At 39.5% G+C, this 21,530-nt stretch overlaps 1 protein-coding gene across 1 annotated transcript; it reads left to right on the forward strand.

The window, feature by feature from the left end:
• Positions 1–812: 812 nt before the first annotated feature.
• LOC136260633 (protein NLRC3-like) lies at positions 813–14,944 on the forward strand. The gene is made up of 3 exons (XM_066054441.1): positions 813–940; positions 11,689–11,943; positions 12,292–14,944. The coding sequence occupies exons 1-3, from the start codon at positions 913–915 to the stop codon at positions 14,547–14,549; spliced, it is 2,541 nt and encodes an 846-aa protein (XP_065910513.1). The 5' UTR covers positions 813–912; the 3' UTR covers positions 14,550–14,944.
• Positions 14,945–21,530: the final 6,586 nt, after the last annotated feature.

Genomic DNA, 21,530 nt, shown 5'->3' on the forward strand with positions numbered 1-21,530 from the left:
ATGCGAATTTAAAGTTCCACCAACACACTTCGGAAGTAGCTATGAAAGCGAACAGGTTATTGGCTTGTATGAAAAGAAGCTTTATCGATTTGAATGAATTTGTACTGTCACGATTGTACAAATCAATGGTTCGATCAATATTAGAATACGGAAATGTAATTTGGGAACCCCATTATGTATTGGACCTACGTAAACTTGAGGGTGTGCAACGGCGTGCTACAAAACTAGTACCATCTTTAAGAGAGAAGTCTTACATAGATCAACTAACATCAATGAATTTACCATCTCTTTTGTACAGGCACAGACGTACAGTGACTTAATATTTCTTTTCAAGCTTTTGCATGATTACTTCAACCATTCATGTTGGGTCAGAGTCAACTATTTTGGTACTAGAGTAATTAATGACTGGAACAATCTTATACAAATGATATTGTAGGAAATTCTTCATAAATAACTTTAAATCAGCTATAGATAATTACTTTTATGACTTTTAGTTAATTTTTGTTTATCGCATCTGTGTATGTATGTTGAATGGGTGTAGCTACAGGCTTCTAAGCCTCAACCCAAATCACATCATAATGAATCATACTGAAGCTGGTTTTTTTGGCCAGAAATAAGATTAAATCCATTTTTGTCAAAAGACATGGGTATAGACTACACAAAGTACGGCACACGAGAAAGACCAAAACCTCCGCCGTGACGATAATCTACGTTCACGATGTGCTGTGAGCACCGAGTTTTCTCTCGATCTCCACTGACTAATTATAATCATCGTAGCTCGTATTATCATCACATTCCTCTATCTAGTGGGCGTTTCCGGCACGATCATGAGTGATCATGAGCTATTCAACTGGTAACGAAGTTGGTAGTGTAGTGTTGTCACGACTTTGATAGAACTGAAGCACAGTGCAAATGGCAACAGTTCCCGATGGAAAAACAAGTGAGAACCAATACTATGCCGACCATACCCAGCCTGAGGGTTAGTCTGGCGGCTCTGGCCATAGTGGTCTGGCCGGTACATCGCAGACCCTATCCGCTGGGGCTTATCGATTAGAGATTATAAGCGGGTGCTTAATCTCTAATCGATAAGCCCCAGCGGATAGGGTCTGCGATTTACCAGACAGGCAAAGGGTAGTCTCGCGTGGCCAGACCGCTTTTTCTCCGTCACGGCGCTTATCGATTAGAGATTATAAGCGCCTACTCCGAAATTTTGGAGTAGGCGCTTATAATCTCTAATCGATAAGCGCCGTGACGGAGAAAAACTGAGCGGTCTGGCCACGCGAGACTAAGGCAAAGGGGTGGCACTCCAATATATCCTTTTTTTTTTAAGTACTCAATGATGGCATAGATAATACCGTACGCAAGGAAATTTTGACGTAAGAAAAATTTGACGAATTCAGACTTCAGCAGATTTGACGAATAAAATTAATGTTGAATCAAGAAATTGTAGGCAAAACCTGTACTTTTAAGGGCGCTTATAAACATTTGACGAATTTAAATTTGACGAATTAAACCGATTCGTCAAATTTTTTTGACGTCAAAATTTCCTTGCGTACGGTGGATTGGAAACGCCCGTATTTGGGGCGAGCCTGAACGAGCCCCACACTAGCGAGTCGCCCACGTAACTTTCGTCTCAGCGACCATGCCCAAAAAACTACAGAAGAAATCGGAAAGAGACCCTGAAATAAACTGACTTACCGTGAAATAAACGGCGTAAATCACAGCACTTCCATATATGTTCGTCTCATCGACCATGCCACGGAGAAATATACGATGTAGATTACAGCACTTCCATATATGTTCGTCTCATCGACCATGTCACGGAGAAATATACGACGTAGATTACAGCGTATGAAATACGTGTATCAGCGCGTGAATATGAAAATCACCTAAGGTTGGCTAAATGAATGCAGAAGAACGGCTTAGAAGAAGGAGACAGCTGTACAGATTGAGAAGGGACCGAGAAACACCAGAAGAAGCTGAAGAAAGACGAAGGAGAAATAGAGAATACTCAGAACAAGATATGCTCGGCAAAGGGACACAATCTTGCAGCAGAGAAGGCAGAATTAGTATGTAAAATAATGAATCAGTCACACAACAATAACATTGATTTTTCTACATAATAATTTTGTTTGCTTGCTTATGCTTTACGTTGTGTTATCAGATTTGTATATGACCACTATTGCTGCTATGCATACTCCCATTAAATATGTTCAGGCTCGCCCCACGATGCTGTTTGCATCTGTCTAGTATTTAAGTAGTGATGTCATGGACCATCCTCGTTACAGTGCACGAAAAGTTTACAGTCGTTACAGGTGGAACATTTTGCATTTCTTGTAAGCTACAAATACGTGTTTATTGGTTACAGCTGGGTTACAAAGTACCTACACTAATCGGAGGCTGGACTGGTTATGGACACTGGCGAGTAGCAAACAACAGCGTAACAAGATGCAAGTTAAAAGGTGAAGTATAGTGTTTCATAACGGTTGGACAAATTTCCTGAAGAAATAAAAAGTGCAGCATCGTTTGTTTGCTGTTCTTAGCTTCACTTGCAGCAGGTAGAGTGGCTTTAGCTAACAAGGTATCCAATGTTTCACTGTATACTCAGACTGTTTGGATAAAAAAACAAAAAACAGGTGCTACTTTGGGCAATTGTTTTACCCTAGTCGAACAAGTTCATTTCTATGTCCATGCTCAAAGTGTTCAAAGATCCCTCACCAACCTAACTTCAACTCCCTTTAACTGTTAATTTCCCCCCCTTTTAAGTAATCGTAGACTAGTAAGTAAACTTTGTAGCTAATCACTACTACAATTTAGCTTCCAGCCACTGACACAGGATGTCAGTGGACCATCAGTGTGCTGCCATATGTCCCAATTCTATCATACCAACATCTGCAACTTGTATGTATGTAGGTATATGTACACTGTAAAGTTAATTATTATTATTATTATTATTAAGTCTGGCTAAAAATTCATTTCAGTCTATCAAACATTTATTTGGTTGTGGCATAGAGGCTATGTTAAGATAGCTGGTAACGATGCTGCTGAAATATTTGCTAACCCGTACCTGCCAGTATCCACCTGTCGCCAATGATATTCCCTCCAACGTCCACAGACAAGCTGTGTTCTTGTTCAGTACAAAACGCTACACAGTAAACAATGTAAAAGGAATGTCCACGCCTTGAAACTAGCCTTCAAACAAGCGAGAGAAAGCCAAACAGCCACCCAGTACATTTCAACAAATTTCCTGCACCGTAACTAGGATAGGTAAATAATTTCACGGGCATTTCCAATCCATGTTCGTATATATCTATGATATATCCTGTCACGGTACTCTGATCTTCGTCCTCAGTCAAAGCAGAGGTGTAGCCAGAACCCGGCCGGGGTCCAGGCCTAATAGAGCAGTCTAGTATTCAGAGAAAAGCAGTTGGGGTGAGCCTGAGCGAGCCCCACAAATGGCAGTAGTCACTCGTACGTCTGACCATTCCGGAGAGTTTACGTAACGAACACGGACAGCCCCACACTGGTAGTGCTGACCATTCCCGAGAGTTTACATAACGAACACGGAAAAATGTGCCACATGGCTTAGAATTTGTCACTTCGCTCAAAACTCATTCTTATCATAGATAACTCTCGTTAATTATCTATGTACAAATCATATCTGTGAATAAAGATTACAAGTAGAAACACACGTACATACTGAAAACTCCACCATACTACTACTTATTACCTAACTATATACTTATTACTAGCTATATACTTATTACTAGCTATGTACTTAACTTAACCAATGTCAAAGTCAGGAAATTCGTCCTCAGCAGTGAGCGAATACTGGCGGAGTATCATTTTTCACATTGTACCTCCACAAAGTCACAGACAGTTGCTGGAGAAGTTGGTGCCTGGCAAACTTTCGAGGTAAACCGTTTCTAACAGTTGTTCTGTCAGCTATGGAACCTAAAATTGATAGGGCATATGGTGACCAAACACTAAAGGTCTCACATACAAGAGGGATAAAATCTCCTCCTCCATTATCATTCACAATGTCCTGGTATTGAGTGTCCTTAGCTATCTCACCAACAGCAGCGGCCACCCCAGCCTGAGAAGAAGCAGAAGATATGACAGCAGACTGAGTGGTACTCCTGACGGAGAGATCAAAATAGGCAGGACGACCAAGATGAAAGTCAGGGTGGTATATGTCGCCAGAACGAGATTGGTCAGATGAAATGCCTTGCACCAGGGTGATCTTGGAGCAAGGCATGGTGTACAATAGACACTAAAGCATTATGACGCTGGATCCTCAAGGGACCATGAGAGCACCCCAGCAGATGATCACCAAACTGGTCAATGACAGATAGACAAGTACAGAGTGGTAAAGAAGGGAACAAAGGAATGCCAAGCCACAAACGTAAAGCTATAGTAAAATCGTGAGGAGGAATAGCTAGACCCAAAGCAGGCTGTGGAAGTGCTTTAAGCCAACCATTGCTGGTGCCAGAAGAATGTGATAAAGCACGCAGACGTGCTTGATCACGAATAGTGGAACTGCTTACAAGCTGTTTAAAAAGTGAATCATCTAAAATGGCTTGAAGGTCAGTTTGAGAGGAGTTTTGCAACACAGAAACAGACATATCTTCGAAGAAAGTGAGGGAACAATCCTCCCCGGGAAATGGCATAAAAACATCAAAAGTTTCCACTAAACGCGACACTAAAATATGGGAAGAATTACAGGACCCCACAAATGCAGGAGCAGCAGAACGCTCAGATTCATGTAGGCCCAAGCCTCCTAACCTAAATGGCAAGGTGGCTTGTGTCCAACTACTATCAGAAATTCCACAACACAAGATTCTACTAAGGCATTCTCGCAACTCAAGGTCAAAGTGTGAGGGAAAGGAGCCCAAAGAGGAAGATGGCACACAACGTAAAAGGTGAGTGACCTTGCAAACGCTAAGACAGCTCCTAATCAGATGCAACTCTACTTGAGGGTCCTCAAGGTCAACCAATTTATCCTGAATTGCAACTATTTTATCAAATTGTAACAGACAAAAAAGCATCGTAAAACTGTGGAGGTCCCCAAATATGAGATCCAAGAAGCTCCAAACCACTGTTCTTGTGGTTGATACGCTTGATGGCAGGATGAAAGTTAGGAAAAGAACTGTCACCAGAAGGCCAGTATAGTTCACACTTGGATAGGTTGATGTAAAGACCAAAACTGGGACCCGACTCAGTAAAATGTGAAAGTAATGCGTGAAGACAAGATCTAGTACCAATAAATGTGCCATCATCTAAATACCACAGGTTAAGAAGACATGTTTCACTAAAAGAGATGGAACGAAGAAATTGCACCAACACCAAAGAAAAAGTAAGGGACCAAGAGGATCTCACATTATCTATGTTCTTATCTACATTGACATGGACAAAGAAGACCATCTTGAAAGAAGGCCAGGAGAGAACGAGACAGGGCGAGGAGGGAACACTGGCTGGTGAATGCCTGGGTGAATGGTACGTCACATTCACGAAAACTTCCTGTACGAAAAGGCTGTACTTGCGCCACTTGCTTAGAATTTGTCACGTGGGTTACAACTTCTTATCTACATAGACATGGACAAAGAAGACTGTCTTAGAAGAAGGCAGGGAGAGAACGAGACAGGGCGAGGACGGCAGCAGAAATGCCAGAAGCAAGTATACACCTGATAGACACCATGCACACTCGCAGAAGAGAGCATACAATTGGCCAATGAAACTGCAGAAGACAGGGAGATAAGTCCTAGCTGACTATGCTTCCACACAGTTCTGTAGCTATATACTGGCAGGCCACTGATAAGCCTCCCAACTTGAACTTTTTTCACCTTCCTCCAGCTACCTCTAGAGTAGCCTGAGCATTTCTGTGTGTATAGCTACAAACATACACACACACATTAAACACTATTCATGGAAATACAGTTGATGCCGCATCACTTTACACAACTCAGGCTTGCCCCATCATGCTTTTAGCATCTGTCTAGTTATAAATAAGTAGGTATAGTGGAGATACTGTCAGTAGGTTGAGGGGTCCGCAACTCCTCGTACAGCTCTCTTTGAAATCTTGAAATCTCTGATTTAGAAATCTAAAATCTCTGAAAATTCCGTGTATTTCCTGTATACTTCCGCGTCACGTGCGCTACATCCAGCATCCTGCAGAGAACTCGAGAAAGGATTCCACGTATTTTCGTATACTATGTATCACATGACGCCACTGTTCCAGATATCTAAAATTCTAAACACTTTGTCTTTGAAATCTTGCCAAATCACAAATCTCGTACAGGATTTTTCAGAGGTACGAACCCCCACAGTAGCTAGGTAGTTGACTCAATTTTTTTTTATCTTCAGCTTACGGCTAGGCCCTGGCACTCACCAGCTATGCCCCTGGGTCAAAGTTCCAAAAATTCAGTCAAGCTAGAAAGCCAGTCAAAGCGGGACAAGCACAGTTCACTGTGGTTTGAAAAGTGACTATTGATACTTTCAGATTAGCAATGTAAACATACAACTAAAATTTGGTCAAGAGTCAAGTGCAATTTTTAGTGAAAGTCACTAGTTAAAGTGGTTTATTTTTCGAGTTTGACCACTTTAATGAAGATCGGAGTACAGTATATATTGCAGTGCGACAAGGGAAGCAACTGGGGCCTGTTGAGGTCCCCCGCAAACAGTACCGGATGAAACTGTGTTTTGCCTATACTGCATAGAGCCTATTTGGCTGCCCTGGCAAGGCCCGGTTGAGTAGCCCTGTGTAGCATGCAAGCAAGATGCATAGAATACACGCAAGATTTCAACAATAGCCTTAAAAATTTGTTAGTATCGAATCAAATGTGCAGGCATCTCATACATGTTCCCCTCTGCCATATACTTGTAAAATTATGTGCAAAACAATGTATTTAACACTTAAGAATGTCCAAAAAGAGTAATTTCTAGTTTTCAGGTAATCAAAAGCTCAGATATGGTTAGCTAACTGTATTATATATATTGCATGCAGCAGGAAAATATTTAGCTAGCTCAGTATGGTGTGCTTCAGTGAGAAAGAAGTGTGTGAAGGTGTTCGATACATCTTGCATGCATGCTACCACGTAGTATAGTATAACAGATTTGTTACAGTGGTTAAAGGTGATTCTCTTGAATACTGCATGCCATCAAGAGTTCATCAGAATAATATAGCCCTCTCTCTATATTAATTATTATGAACACTTGATGTATATAGTGCCTAGCTACTCAGTTGCATGTCGGTGATGTCACTATGAATCCAGTTGGTATTGTACAGTTATGTATGATGGTTATAGGGAAATCTCACTTAGTGGCCACTTCATACAATAAGACCACCTCATATAGCCACCTCTAATAGGTCCTATCACTATATACAATAAAATGTGTACTTGGTATACTCTAAATGTGTTGTATATAGCATGCATTCCTGTAGTGTATGCGATCTGTAGGAGATGATAGTTCATGTTTGCCCATTAGTTAGCAAATGTGAACTATCGTCTCCTACACAACGTACCACTGAAGTACATTATATGCACATAACATTTAGAGTTCATCACATCCGCACATTTTATTGTAGTGATAAACACAGCTATGGTGCATGTATGATAAGACCACCTCATATACTTAATGAGGTTTCGATATAGTACAGGGGTGGAAAAATAGGGGGAGCAGATCCCCCTACTCTCAAGAGTGGAGGGGCATGCCCTCTCACTTTTTCCAATGCCCAGTTGCTAAAGTAAATCAGTTACCTATTTTTAGTCATTAGCCAATGTACTTGCCTTCATTTATTAGGATTTGTGCTAAATGTTATGCAAGAAAGGAATACTGCATGAATCAGTGTTGGGACTGCAGGAGATTGAGATACTCTAATAGAGCAGTCACCTAACTACTCTAATAGAGCATTCAGTGGAATCACTATAAGTTGGTTATGTTAGAACCCCCCCTCCCCCCCACTGCTTTCCGCCCCTGATACCTTCAGTGCTGGACACTGTAAAGTACTAATAAGAATAAATACTTAGGTTTAAAGGAAGAAAATCCATCCCTCCTGGAGGAGACTGAGTGTGGCGCTCGACTAGACATTGGGTGGCCTGCAGTTCTAATCTTGGGGTAGGAGGGATTGTTTTCCTTTCTTTGGCCCTTTTCTGTTTCACCTTATTGTTAGCTAGGTTAAGTAATCATTAAGTCTCCAGTTCCTGTTAGGTTATAATCAAAAGGCTGCAGCACATGTTGCTGTCAGACCTTCAGTGCTGGACACTGTAAAGTACTAATAATAATAAGTATCTAATCCAAAACAGCCAAGCTGTAAAAAAAGTGTGCGGCCCTCAGAAAGGCTATGGTGAAAAAAGATGTGAAATCCAAGGTGGCGGCCAAGAAATGGCTGTGATGGTAGGTTAATGGTAAAAATTTTAATAATGACAATTCAGGTAAATTTTGTGAAGCGGCACAAAAATTCACCTGAATTGTCATTATTAAAATTTTTACCATTAACCTACCATCACAGCCATTTCTTGGCCGCCACCTTGGATTTCACATCTTTTTTCACCATAGCCTTTCTGAGGGCCGCACACTTTTTTTACAGCTTGGCTGTTTTGGATTAGATTTCATTTCTTTTTGTATTTGTATACCCCAAAGCCGGCCTATGGCCAGCTTTGGGACTTTTTTAACCTATGTTTTTTTTCTTTACTACAGGAAGAAGTAAAGATGAAGTAGATGTACTTTAAATATTTTATCAGTAAATGTACAAATTATATATATAATACATATGTGACTGGATTTGCAAAAAGGGGCCTTCCACACACATCCAATTTGCCAACTTTGACAATTGATAACTTCAGATTGGAAAGAGCTATTGCCTTGAAATTTGGGCAGTGGTGATTTCTTTGCAGCTGAACTCTCCACATGATGGTTTCTTTGTAGCTGAACTCTCTACAAGGCAATTTCTTCTAGCTGATCTCTCTACAGGGAGATTTGTTTGTAGCTGAACTATCTACAAGGTAACTTCATCTAGCTGATCTCTCTACAGGGTGATTTGTTCGTAGCTGAATTCTGTACAGGTGATGTGTTTGCAGCTGAGCTCTTTACAATATGGTTTCTTTGTAGCTGAACTCTCTACAAAGTAACTTCTTCTAACTGATCTTTCTACAGGGTGATTTGTTTGTAGCTGAACTATCTACAAGGTAATTTCTTTTAGCTGATCTCTCTACAGGGTGATTTGTTTGTAGCTGAATTCTGTACAGGTGATTTGCTTGCAGCTGAGCTCTTTACATAATGGTTTCTTTGTAGCTGAACTCTGTAAAAGGTAACTTCTTCTAACTGATCTTTCTACAGGGTGATTTGTTTGTAGCTGAACTATCTACAAGGTAATATCTTCTAGCTGATCTCTCTACAGGGTGATTTGTTTGTAGCTGAATTCTGTACAGGTGATTTGTTTGCAGCTGAGCTCTTTACAGAATGGTTTCTTTGTAGCTGAACTCTCTACAAGGCAATTTCTTCTAGCTGATCTCTCTACAGGGAGATTTGTTTGTAGCTGAACTATCTACAAGGTAACTTCTTCTAGCTGATCTCTCTACAGGGTGATTTGTTCGTAGCTGAATTCTGTACAGGTGATTTGTTTGCAGCTGAGCTCTTTACAGAATGGTTTCTTTGTAGCTGAACTCTCTACAAGGCAATTTCTTCTAGCTGATCTCTCTACAGGGAGATTTGTTTGTAGCTGAACTATCTACAAGGTAACTTCTTCTAGCTGATCTCTCTACAGGGTGATTTGTTCGTAGCTGAATTCTGTACAGGTGATTTGTTTGCAGCTGAGCTCTTTACAAAATGGTTTCTTTGTAGCTGAACTCTCTACAAAGTAACTTCTTCTAACTGATCTTTCTACAGGGTGATTTGTTTGTAGCTGAACTATCTACAAGGTAATTTCTTCTAGCTGATCTCTCTACAGGGTGATTTGTTTGTAGCTGAATTCTGTACAGGTGATTTGTTTGCAGCTGAGCTCTTTACAGAATGGTTTCTTTGTAGCTGAACTCTCTACAAGGTAACTTCTTCTAACTGATCTTTCTACAGGGCAATTTGTTCGTGGCAGAATTTTATACAGGGTGATTTCTTTGCAGCTGAACTCTCTACATGGTGGTTTCTTTGTAGCTGAACACTCTACAAGGTAACTTCTTCTAGCTGATCTCTCTACAGGGTGATTTGTTTGTAGCTGAATGATCTACAAGGTAACTTCTTCTAGCTGATCTCTCTACAGGGAGATTTGTTTGTAGCTGAACTCTCTACAGGTGATTTGTTTGAAGCTGAACTCTCTAAATGATGGTTTCTTTGTAGCTGAACTCTCTACAAGTTAACTTCTTCTAGCTGATCTCTCTACAGGGAGATTTGTTTGTAGCTGAACTCTCTACATGATGGTTTCTTTGTAGCTGAACTCTCTACAAGGTAACTTCTTCTAGCTAATCTCTCTACAGGGAGATTTGTTTGTAGCTGAACTCTCTACATGATGGTTTCTTTGTAGCTGAACTCTCTGCAAGGTAACTTCTTCTATTGATCTCTCCACAGGGCGATTTGTTTGTAGCTGAACCCTCTACATGGTGGTTTTTTGTAGCTGAACTCTACAAGGTGATTTTTTCTAGCTGAACTATCTCTTTCCATAGTTGCATGAACTCCCTACAAGGTAACTTCTTCTAGCTGATCTCTCTACAGGGTGACTTGTGTGTAGCTGATCTCTATACAGGTTTCTTGTTTCTAGCTGATCTCTTGAATTCTCTTCAGGGTGACTGCTCTATTAGGATGACTGCTCTATTAGAGTATCTCGATCTCGCACTTGCCGCACCAAGTTGGATTTCGTGTTATAACTCCTTGGCTTTAAGTCTGATTCTTCTACACCATTGATGAGCCTTTCTAAGATGATTACTCCATCTGTACAACGATTTTCAAAGCATTACCCTAAGCGGTTTATCTGGTAGGCGTGGCAAGCAGTCGTTTTTTTATTAGCTGATCTCGATTGCGTAATTGTTACACACTGTTGGTTTTTTCGTTGTATCTTCCTGGTTTTTAGCTCGATTTCTTTCAAACCACAAAAGGTTTGAGGTTCAATAGTTAACCTATTCACCCACCGATTTTCAGCTTCTTCCCATACGCGGTTTACCCTGTAGGCGTGACAACATATTGGTGTTATTTTTCGTGAATAATCGCTCATAACTCTTTGCCTGTTTATCGTATTCCAGCCAAAGTTGGTACCGAGATGCGCCTTTATACCCCCCTTCTGTGTGCCAAATTTCAAGGCAATCGGATATGGCGTTCGAGTTTTATAGCAGTTTTTGTAAGTGTGCGACAAGAAAAAGAAAAATAAGAAGAAAAAAAAAAACGAAGAAACTGAGCCAATTTTTGAAGTCGCATATCTCGGGAACGCGCGAAGCGATTTCGCTCAAATTTGGAATGTGGAGTGCTGCAGTTGGAGGGAATGTCCACAGCAAAAATCGTCTTGTTTCATCAAGGAAGCACAGAGCTACGGAGGTGCGAAAATTGCGTTTTCTTTCTTCCTGTCAATATACTCACGGGTGTTACGCGCCGGCTTCTTGGGCCGCACGACACACTACCGTGTGTCTTGATTGTTATTATGATACAAATTTCATTTTTTCTAAAAAATTAGATACTTGACAAATTTCATTTTATACTTGTATTTTGTAGATGACAGACCTGCTGCACATGACATTAACAAGTATGTTGTGCCAAATTGTTCAGCAAAGTGGAGGGAGCTTGGTGAAGCCCTAGGAATGACATCAGACCAACTCGACATAATAACGGTAGACCATCCTACTAGTTGTGAAGATAGGTGTAAGATGATGTTACGCAAATGGCTTGACCACAATCCCTCAGCTACGTGGGGTAAACTTATTGATGCTGTTGACTCCTCAATTGTTACTGTACACAGCAATACAGAAGGTATAGTTACACAGGTGCTGAGATAATCAAGTCCAATTGTATTATAGCAATACATCCAAGTGTAATTTTGTTCTATGTATATGATCCATATAATATTCATGATTCCAGTTGAATCACTAAAGTGGTTAGAGAAGTACATGGATAAGCAATTTAGATACAAAGCTCTGTTCAATTACTCTAATAAAATATACACTTAACAGAATGCACACTTATTGACTAAATGCTCTAATAGGACAGTCACTTCTAATGTCCAGATAATCAAGGGTTTGTGTAATAGAGATTCGGATGGTCCTACTATATTATGTGTATATGCAAACTGCTTATAATATTTTATATCTCATGCAATAGTGGTCTCCCAATTATCTCATCACATCAGAAGAATCTACAGACATACTAGGTTCAGTGTTGGAAACCACACCTGGCCACCAGAGCAGCCCCAGGACTATACCCCATTAGTATTAGTGCACTATAAAGGACAACGTATTTTACAAGACACCACTACAATTATGGGAAGGCTACACACTGGTGGCATTAATGATGTCATTTCTGCTGCTAGCAGTCAACCAGATTTTAAACCAACTAGTATTCAGCCATTAAAAAAGGCTCTTCAATATAATGAAGTAACTAAGAGTGTTGCTGATGTATTGGTACTATTTGAACAAACTGATAGTCCACAAACAGTACTAATAGAGGGTGCACCTGGCATTGGTAAGTCCATTCTTATGAAGCACATTGCTTACAGCTGGGCTGAGGGAGAAATCCTATCAAAGTTTCAGCTGGTGTTATTAGTGTACCTAAGGGACCCAGCTATTCAAAAAATAAAATCACTTAAAGGGCTTCTCAATTCATTCTACAGACGTGTCACAGACAATGATGAAGACATTGCTGCATGTAGTAAACATCTAGTGCAAGATGGTGGCAAGTCTCTTATTTTTCTCCTTGATGGCTATGACGAATTCCCTGAAGAGTTGAGGGAAAACAGTTTGATAGCAGATATACTAGATCGCTATGTACTTCCTGAATGTGGCTTGGTTATATCATCTCGTCCTCATGCTTCAGTACATATTCACAAGAAGGCTACTCTTCGAGTTGAGATCTTAGGCTTTACTGAAAAGGAACGAGAACACTTCATTCAACAATCACTGAAAAAACAGCCAGACAAAATTGTGCAGCTTACCACCTATCTCCAGAATCATATGACCATCAACAGCTTATGCTTCACTCCATTCCACATGGTTGTGTTACTTTTCATCTACAAACAAGAATATTCTTTACCTAACAGTTTAACAGAGCTCTACAAGTTATTCATTTGCCTAACCATCTGCCGACACCTTGCAAAATGTGGTAACAATATTTTCTCAGTTATCACAGATTTCTACAAACTTCCATATCCTTGTGATACGATCATAAAACAATTGTCAAATCTTTGTCTTCATTCACTTGCCAATAATCAATTAATCTTTACATTAACAGATATTAAAACTTTCTGTCCACAATTGGAAATCATACCAAGAGCCATTGATGGGTTTGGACTCTTGCAAGTAGTGGAATATATTGACATCTTCAAAACAACAAAGACTTTTACTTTTATCCATGTTGTTGTCCAAGAGTTTCTTGCCGCTTACCACATTACGCTTCTTCCACCATATAAAGAGTTGTCTATATTAGAAAAATATTTTTGGAATGACAATCATACTAACATGTTTAATATTTATGTTGCACTGACCAAAGGACAGAGTCCAGCGTTAATGAAATTTCTATGCAATAACGATGGTACTATCGGTGAAAAATTCCTTAATGACAAGCTGAAGTGTCTTCATTTGTATCAACACATTTATGGAGCTGATGACAAACAAATGTGCTATGCTATTGAAAAAATGTTTAGTGACAAAGAAATTTACTTATGGGGAACTACATTGTCACGTAATGATTTAGGGGCTGTTACAACTATGCTTGCTTGCTCATCCATTAAACAATGGAAGGAGCTTGAATTGAGCAGTTGCTGTATTCAAGATTATGGGGTCAAGCTACTGCACTGCAGCCTAAGGGACAGTAACATCACTATTGAAGAACTTAGATTGGGAAACAACGGCCTTTCTTCATCATCAGATAGGTGCCTCTGTGACATTGTCATCAACTGTGAGGTAAAGGCACTGGAGATTAGCTACAACAAAACCATTGGGGAAACAAATGAATTCTTTCCCAAAATTTTAGCACACCCATCTAGCAGAATAGAAATACTGTACATGATTGGTAACAACTACTCATCTGCAGTTGCTGTCCAGCTATTCACTTCATTAAAAGATAACACAACACTGAAGAGGCTGGTAATTATGGACAACAAAATCACTGACGAAGCCTGTGATGCAATCTGTGCAGCCTTACAAGTCAACAACACCTTATGGTTGCTGAATATATGGGGCAACCCAATTACTGGAAAAGCATTGCAACTAATAGTAAATGCCTTGCAGGAAAACAATACTTTACAACTACTGTGGTTTCCAAAAGATGCTGATGAAGATTTTGAGGCAATCACTTCACTACGAAAAGTTGTTAACAAGAAACGAAGAAGTAGAGGTTGTCATTTAAAACTGCAAATTAACTGACAGCCATATTATTATTTTCCATATAGCAACACCTACTCAATAAAATACCTGGTTATTCCACTGTCTGTGCTGTGTGTGTTCTTTTTGTTAGAAATAAGGCATCCTAAACAGTACTCATTGTGGCAAGTGCGAGCCAACATTATTACTTCCCCAGCTATTGATGTGTCCAGAGTGATGATAAGTTTCTAATTTATTTATTTATTTATAAAGCCCTAAAAAAGTGTCATGCAAATTTACAAAACTTAATTATGTTTGTTCCATTCTGAAGCAGTCTGTTGAACTGAACTGAGATAAATGTTTGTTCTTGTGTTATTTGAACTGAATAGCTGGCTCTAGTAGCCCCACCAGGAGCGTAAATTGATTTGTAGTTGTATGGGATGTAAATTAAATCATTTAAAAGTTTAAACATTAACAATAAACGTGCCTGTACTCTACTGGACAACACTTTAAATTATGTAGCAATTTTGAAAAGGGAGAGCTGCTCAACCATGAATGGTTGTGCTACTTCATGCAGCTTATCGGGGATACTAGCTGATGCTGGATTATGTATGGTTAAGTCGTTATAACACTACTAACCTCAACTGATGAATTCTGGTACTTCAGGTACTGTACTGTGTCACACATCAACCCCACAAGCCTAGATGTTTTCACAGGCCAAATAGTGGAAACTTTGTACACAAAGATATTGGCAAGAGAAATGTTTATATAACAATCAAAGTTTTGAGAGCATGTCAATTTATTGCTATACAGCTGCTACTGTTAAGGGGTAGTGATCAATACTGGGGTATTTTCTACTTCTAACATGATTTTAATGGTGCCATTTTGTAGGGACACTGTTTTGATTCTGTAGATCCAGCTATTATAAAGTACTACTGCATTTAATAAACAAACAATAATACAACAAAAACAATTCAGTTTGTTGATTTTGACCACAACAGTGTATATTAGTGTGGCTGTCCAACATAAAAGATTTCCAAAAACTTGGCAAATTTTATGCAGGAGTGGATCCAGGGTTTGGTAAAGGGTTGCACCATGATTAGGGTAGTAGGTAGCTATAGCAGGGGGTCTGGGGGAAGCTAAAGGCATTTATATGTTTCATTACTGATTGAGTAGTTTTAAGCACAAATATCTAAAATCATTGTTAAAATCCTGTTCTCTAAGTGGTCAGCATTGATCAACAGCTGTTGGGACCATGCAGTGACAGTCATGATTTCATGATCAATTGTAAGCCTGAAGTAAATTGTCATAACATAGAATGACATACAAAGGATCAGACTTAAATTCCTAGCAGGTTATATAGCTAAATGTGTCCATAGGTTGGTGTTGCAGATGCAAGTTTTCATATTCACCAATAATTTTGTTAATTGTGTTTTCTATTGGAGTATTTGGCTGACTGCTCTATTAGAGTATCTCGATTTTTGTTAAAGGTGGGGGGCACTAGCCTGACTACGCTAATTAAGTAGCTACCAACATCAAATTGCTTAGTTACACTAATTGATGTTGGCAACACCTTAGCAGCAGTAACTAACTATATGAAAATCATACACTATAGCTGGCAACAGACAAGCCTCTAACCATGACTGGCTGTGATCTTCCTATTATCAGGGAAATGTTCAATCAGTACTTCCTCTCACTCTTGAGTTGTCCTCACATCATATTGTCCTGTAAAATGCATAAAGATTTAGTAGCTCAAGTAGTAAAATATGGAGGTACCGTCTATGCAACTGTCTTTGTCCTTCATGCAGTATTCCAGTGATGGTGCGATTATGAGTCCATGCACCTATTTATGATGTGCCTGGTGTAGCCAGTTGTAGGACAGTCTTGTGTGAGGCCAGGCAGGTCAGGTTGATCTACAAGATGAGGACATATTTCATATATACAACAGATTTTTCTGTTGTCTAGCCTAGAGTGAGCTGTTTGAAAGCTTTGAAATTAGAGAGGACCCATAGGAAAGTGGATACTGATGAATCCCCTAGTCTACAGCAAGGGCGGATCGGGGGGGGGGCTGAAGTCCCCCCTTTACTTTTAGGTTTTACTTCATCAATATGCTGAAGATTATAATGAAATTTAGTCTTAGCATAATTATATTATCACTAATAATACAAATACTCATAAAACCACCTTATAAACATCTTTCCAAGGTATTATCAGTGGATTTATGCTAAAGTTGGACCCGGATCAGCATTGGAAGTGTACAAGATCGTTATACTCTAATAGAGCAGTCACCTAACTACTCTAATAGAACATTCACTTGAAACATATAGTTGGTTCTGTTATGGAATTTTTCCAAATCTGCCTGCACCTATACATACAATGAAGTGCATTGGTCTGTTTAAAAGGCTTGATTCATCTACTTGTGTAGTTTATATGCATGGCAATACTTAATTCAGGTATACAATTCCCATTGAAAATGCTCTCAGATTCAATCTCGTATCATTCAAATTTCAAAATTTTCCACTTTCAACATTATTATTCTAACATGCACCTATTGTTGTGCAATTGTGAGAGAGTGCATCATGTGCTTGGTTGTCTGTACCTACCCAAACTTTCAGTTCCATTAATAAAATGTTTCAGAGAGCCATACCTATAATCTAAAGGCAGTATATAAAATATCTACAGGCAGAAATATCAATTTTATGTGGAAATGGCAATATTTTAGCATCTATTTTTCAAAAATTTCCTGGGGGGGGCATGCCTCCATACCCCCCTAATTCTAGCTTGCTTCACATGCTGGGAGGTGTACTTCGCACACCTCTACCCAATAGATTAGTACCTTGAGTTAGCCCCCACCCCTTATAAATTCTAGATCTGCCCCTGTACAGAGTATGTGCAGCACCAAGATTAGGTCTCTAGACCCAGAATCACATGCACACACACAATCGCACACACTACACACATATACAAAAGCAAAGCTCTTGGCTACGTACTAGCATGGTCATGCCTAGCCAATGAACCAGCACTGGGACGGAGATTATATCATTTATGGAATTAATTGTGATTGTCTCTGAATATCATGATGTTGATATGTATCTAATCAAAAACAGCCAAACTGTAAAAAAAGGTGCGCCCCCCAAAAAGGCCATGGTGAAAAAAGATGTGAAATCCAAGGTGGCGGCCAAGAAATGGCTGTGATGGTAGGTTAATGGTTACATTTTAATAACAACAATTCAGGTGAATTTGGTGCCAAGACCAAGCGGCACAAAATTCACCTGAATTGTCGTTATCAAAATGTAACCATTAACCTACCATCACAGCCATTTCTTGGCCGCCATCTTGGATTTCACATATTTTTTCACCATGGCCTTTTTGGGGGCCGCACCTTTTTTTACAGCTTGGCTGTTTTTGATTAGATATCACTTCTTTTTGTATTTGTATACTGCAAAGCCGGCCTATGGCTGGCTTTGGGGCTTTTTTAACCCATGCGTTTTTTTCTTTACTACAGGAAGAAGAAAAGAACTTAAAGAAGAATTTTAGTACTTCAATTAATTTTTATTTTATTAGTAATTATACAAATTATATACATATATTTATTACATGCCCATTATTCCCCACAGGATATTTTTTTGCAGCTGATCTCTCTACTGGGTGACTTGAAATGTAGCTGAACTATATACAGGATGGTTTCTTTGTAGCTGAATTCTCTACAAGGTAACCTCTTCTAGCTGGTCTCTCTACAGGATATTTTGTTTCTAGCTGAACTCTCTACAGGTGATTTGTTTGCAGCTAAACTCTATACATGGTGGTGTCTTTGTAGCCGAACTCTCTACATGATGGTTTCTTTGTAGCTGAACTCTCTATAAGGTGACTTCGTCTAGCTGAACTCTCTACAGGGTGATTTTTTGTAGCCGAACTCTCTACATGATGGTTTCTTTGTAGCTGAACTCTCTACAAGGTGACTTCGTCCAGCTGATCTCTCTACGGGGTGATTTGTTTCTAGCTGAACTCTCTACAGGTTGATTTGCTTGTAGATGAACTCTCTACAGGGTAACTTGCTTGTAGCTGAACTCCTTACTTTGTGTCTAGTTTGTAGCTGATCTCTCTACAGGGTGATTTGTTTGTAGCTGAACTCCTTACATTGTGTGTAGTTTCTTGCTGATCTCTCTACAGGGTGATTTGTTTGTAGCTGATCTCTATACAAGTTGATTTGTGTGTAGCTGATCTCTCTACAAGGTAATTTGTTTGTAGCTGAACTATCTATAAGGTGATTTGTATGTAGCTAATCTCTCTGCAGATTGATTTGTTTTAGCTGAACTCTGATTTGTTTATAGCTTATCTCTGTACAGGTTGATTTGTGTGTAACTGATCTCTCTACAAGCTGATTTGTTTGTAGCTGATCACTCTGCAGGTTGATTTGTTTCTAGATGATCTCTCTACAGGTTGATTTGTTTGTTGCTGATCGCTCTAAAGGTTGATTTGTTTGTAGCTGAACTCTCTGCAAAGTGTTTTGTTTGTAGTTGATTTCTCTACAAGGTGATTTTTTGTAGCTGACCTCTCTTCAGGGTGATTTGTTTCTAGCTGATATCTCTACAGGGTGATTTTTTGTAGCTGACCTCTCTTCAGGGTAATTTGTTTCTAGCTGATCGCTCTACAGGTTGGTTTGTTTGTAGCTGAACTCTCTACAGGGTGATTTGCTTGTAGCTGAACTCCTTACATTGTGTCTAGTTTCTAGCTGATCTCTCTACAGGGTGATTTGTTTGTAGCTGATCTCTCTACAAGTTGAATTGTGTGTAGCTGATCTCTCTGCAGGTTGATTTGTTTATAGCCGATCTCTCTACAAGGTAATTTGTTTGTAGCTGAACTCTCTATAAGGTGATTTGTTTGTAGCTGATCTCTCTGCAGGTTGATTTATTTTAGCTCAACTCTCTACAAGGTGATTTGTTTGTAGCTGAACTCCTTACATTGTGTGTAGTTTCTAGCTGATCTCTCTACAGGGTGATTTGTTTGTAGCTGATCTCTCTACAAGTTGATTAGTGTGTAGCTGATCTCTCTGCAGGTTGATTTGTTTGTAGCCGATCTCTCTACAGGTAATCTGTTTGTAGCTGAACTCTCTATAAGGTGATTTGTTTGTAGCTGATCTCTCTGCAGGTTGATTTGTTTTAGCTGAACTCTCTACAGGGTGATTGCTTGTAGCTGAACTCCTTACATTGTGTCTAGTTTCTAGCTGATCTCTCTACAGGGTGATTTTTTGTAGCTGAACTCTCTACAGGGTGATTTGTTTCTAGCTTATCTCTCTACAGGTAGATTTGTGTTGATTTGTTCATTGCTGATCGCTCTAAAGGTTGATTTGTTGCAGCTGAACACCCTGCAAAGTGCTTTGTTTGTAGCTGATCACTCCAAAGGGTAATTTGTTTGTAGCTGAACTCTCTCCACAGTGACTTGTGTGTAGCTGAATTCTGTGTAACTGAATTCTCTAGAGAGTGACTTAATTGTAGCTGAATTCTCTACACAGTGCATGACTTGTTTATAGCTGAACTTTCTTCAGTGTGACTTGTAATGTTCTGAATCTCTATAGTGATATATTTGCTTAACTCTCCACATGGTGACTGTCTTCTTGCTGAACTGTCTCTGTTTGCAGCTGAACTCCCTACAGAATAACTTGTAATAAAATTCTATAATGGAGTAAATAAATTAGCTGAATGCTCTATTAGGGTGACTGTTCTATTAGAGTATCTCGATCTCGCATTTGCTACACGGAGTTGGCTTTCGAATCATAACTCAGTGGTTTGTAATCCGATTCTTCTGTACTACTGCAAGGACTTTCTATGAAGGTTATTCCAGCTATACACCGATTTTCAGCTCATTGCTCTAAGCGGTTTGCCTAGTAGGCGTGAAAACTAATACTTTTTTATTCATAAAAATCGATCGCATAATTGTGACACAGGTTGGGTTTTGTGTCATATCTCCGTGGTCTTTATCTCGATTCCTTTCAAACCAGCAAAAGGCACTCCTACGATGGTTACTCCATGTACATAGCAATTTTCAACTCATTCCATGAAGCGGTTTACCCTGTAGGCGTGACAACAAATCGATCTTGTTTTACGCGAATAATCGGTCATAACTCCTGAATCATTCATCGGATTTGTACCAAACTTGATGCTAGCATTCGCCTTTGGACTCCCTTTCTGTGTGCCAAATTTCAAGGCGATCGGAGTACGCGTTTGCTTGTTATAGCAAATTTTGCGAGTGTGCGAAAAGACGAAGAAGAAAAAAAAACGAAGAAAAAAAAACGAAACTTTGGCAGCTCGTATCTCGGAATTGGCTGGAGCGATTTCCTTCAAATTTGGAATGTAGACTCCCTTGGCTGGCGGGCAACTGTGTAGCAAATTTGGTTCCAATCAGATAAGTGATCACCGAGATACAAATGTGTGAAAATGACGTTTTCGTTCTTCCTGTCAATATACTCACGGGTGTGGCGCGCCGGCTTCTTGGGCCGCACGACACACTACCGTGTGTCTTGATTATAAATATATATACTATAATCGTGATGCTGTGACAACGCATGCAAATGTGTATTAGCAAAAAAAAAGGTGTCACATACTTGTTGTGGAGGAACTCAGTCTGGAAAACAAGCCTACACTTCAGAAACAGTTCATTGTGTGAAAAAAAGCCTACCAGTTAAAAACCATTGAATTTAATGATATATATATATCATTATGTAACTGTAACTGCCTATGGCCTTAACTGCATACAATGTTGCCTTTTCATTAAAATAAATCATTGATAAAGTGTAAAGTTGTGCATATACGATGTTAAATTGCATGCTAGTTAACATATTTGCGATATGTTCAGTTGCATCCTACAATCATGAAAGTAGCAAATTCCACAATCACTCAGCCCTAACTGGGACAACTGTGTGCTACTCAGGTACTAAGAATAAGAGTCAGTGTAGGCAAATCCTCCTGGGGCACGACTATACTAGTGACACACCAAGAATCATGCTCAGTATAAATAAACACACACACACTTTTCACAAAGTTCTGT

Source organism: Dysidea avara, chromosome 7 (genome assembly GCF_963678975.1).
Source record: "Dysidea avara chromosome 7, odDysAvar1.4, whole genome shotgun sequence".
NCBI lineage: Eukaryota > Metazoa > Porifera > Demospongiae > Dictyoceratida > Dysideidae > Dysidea > Dysidea avara.

Bases quoted from the DNA above. Each gene is read 5' to 3' on its own strand.
- LOC136260633 (XM_066054441.1), top strand. From the start codon at position 913: ATGGCAACAGTTCCCGATGGAAAAACAA. The intron at 941-11,688 runs GTGAGAACCAAT...TGTATTTTGTAG, and splicing joins AGTTCCCGATGGAAAAACAA to ATGACAGACCTGCTGCACAT. The intron at 11,944-12,291 runs GTATAGTTACAC...CTCATGCAATAG, and splicing joins TGTACACAGCAATACAGAAG to TGGTCTCCCAATTATCTCAT.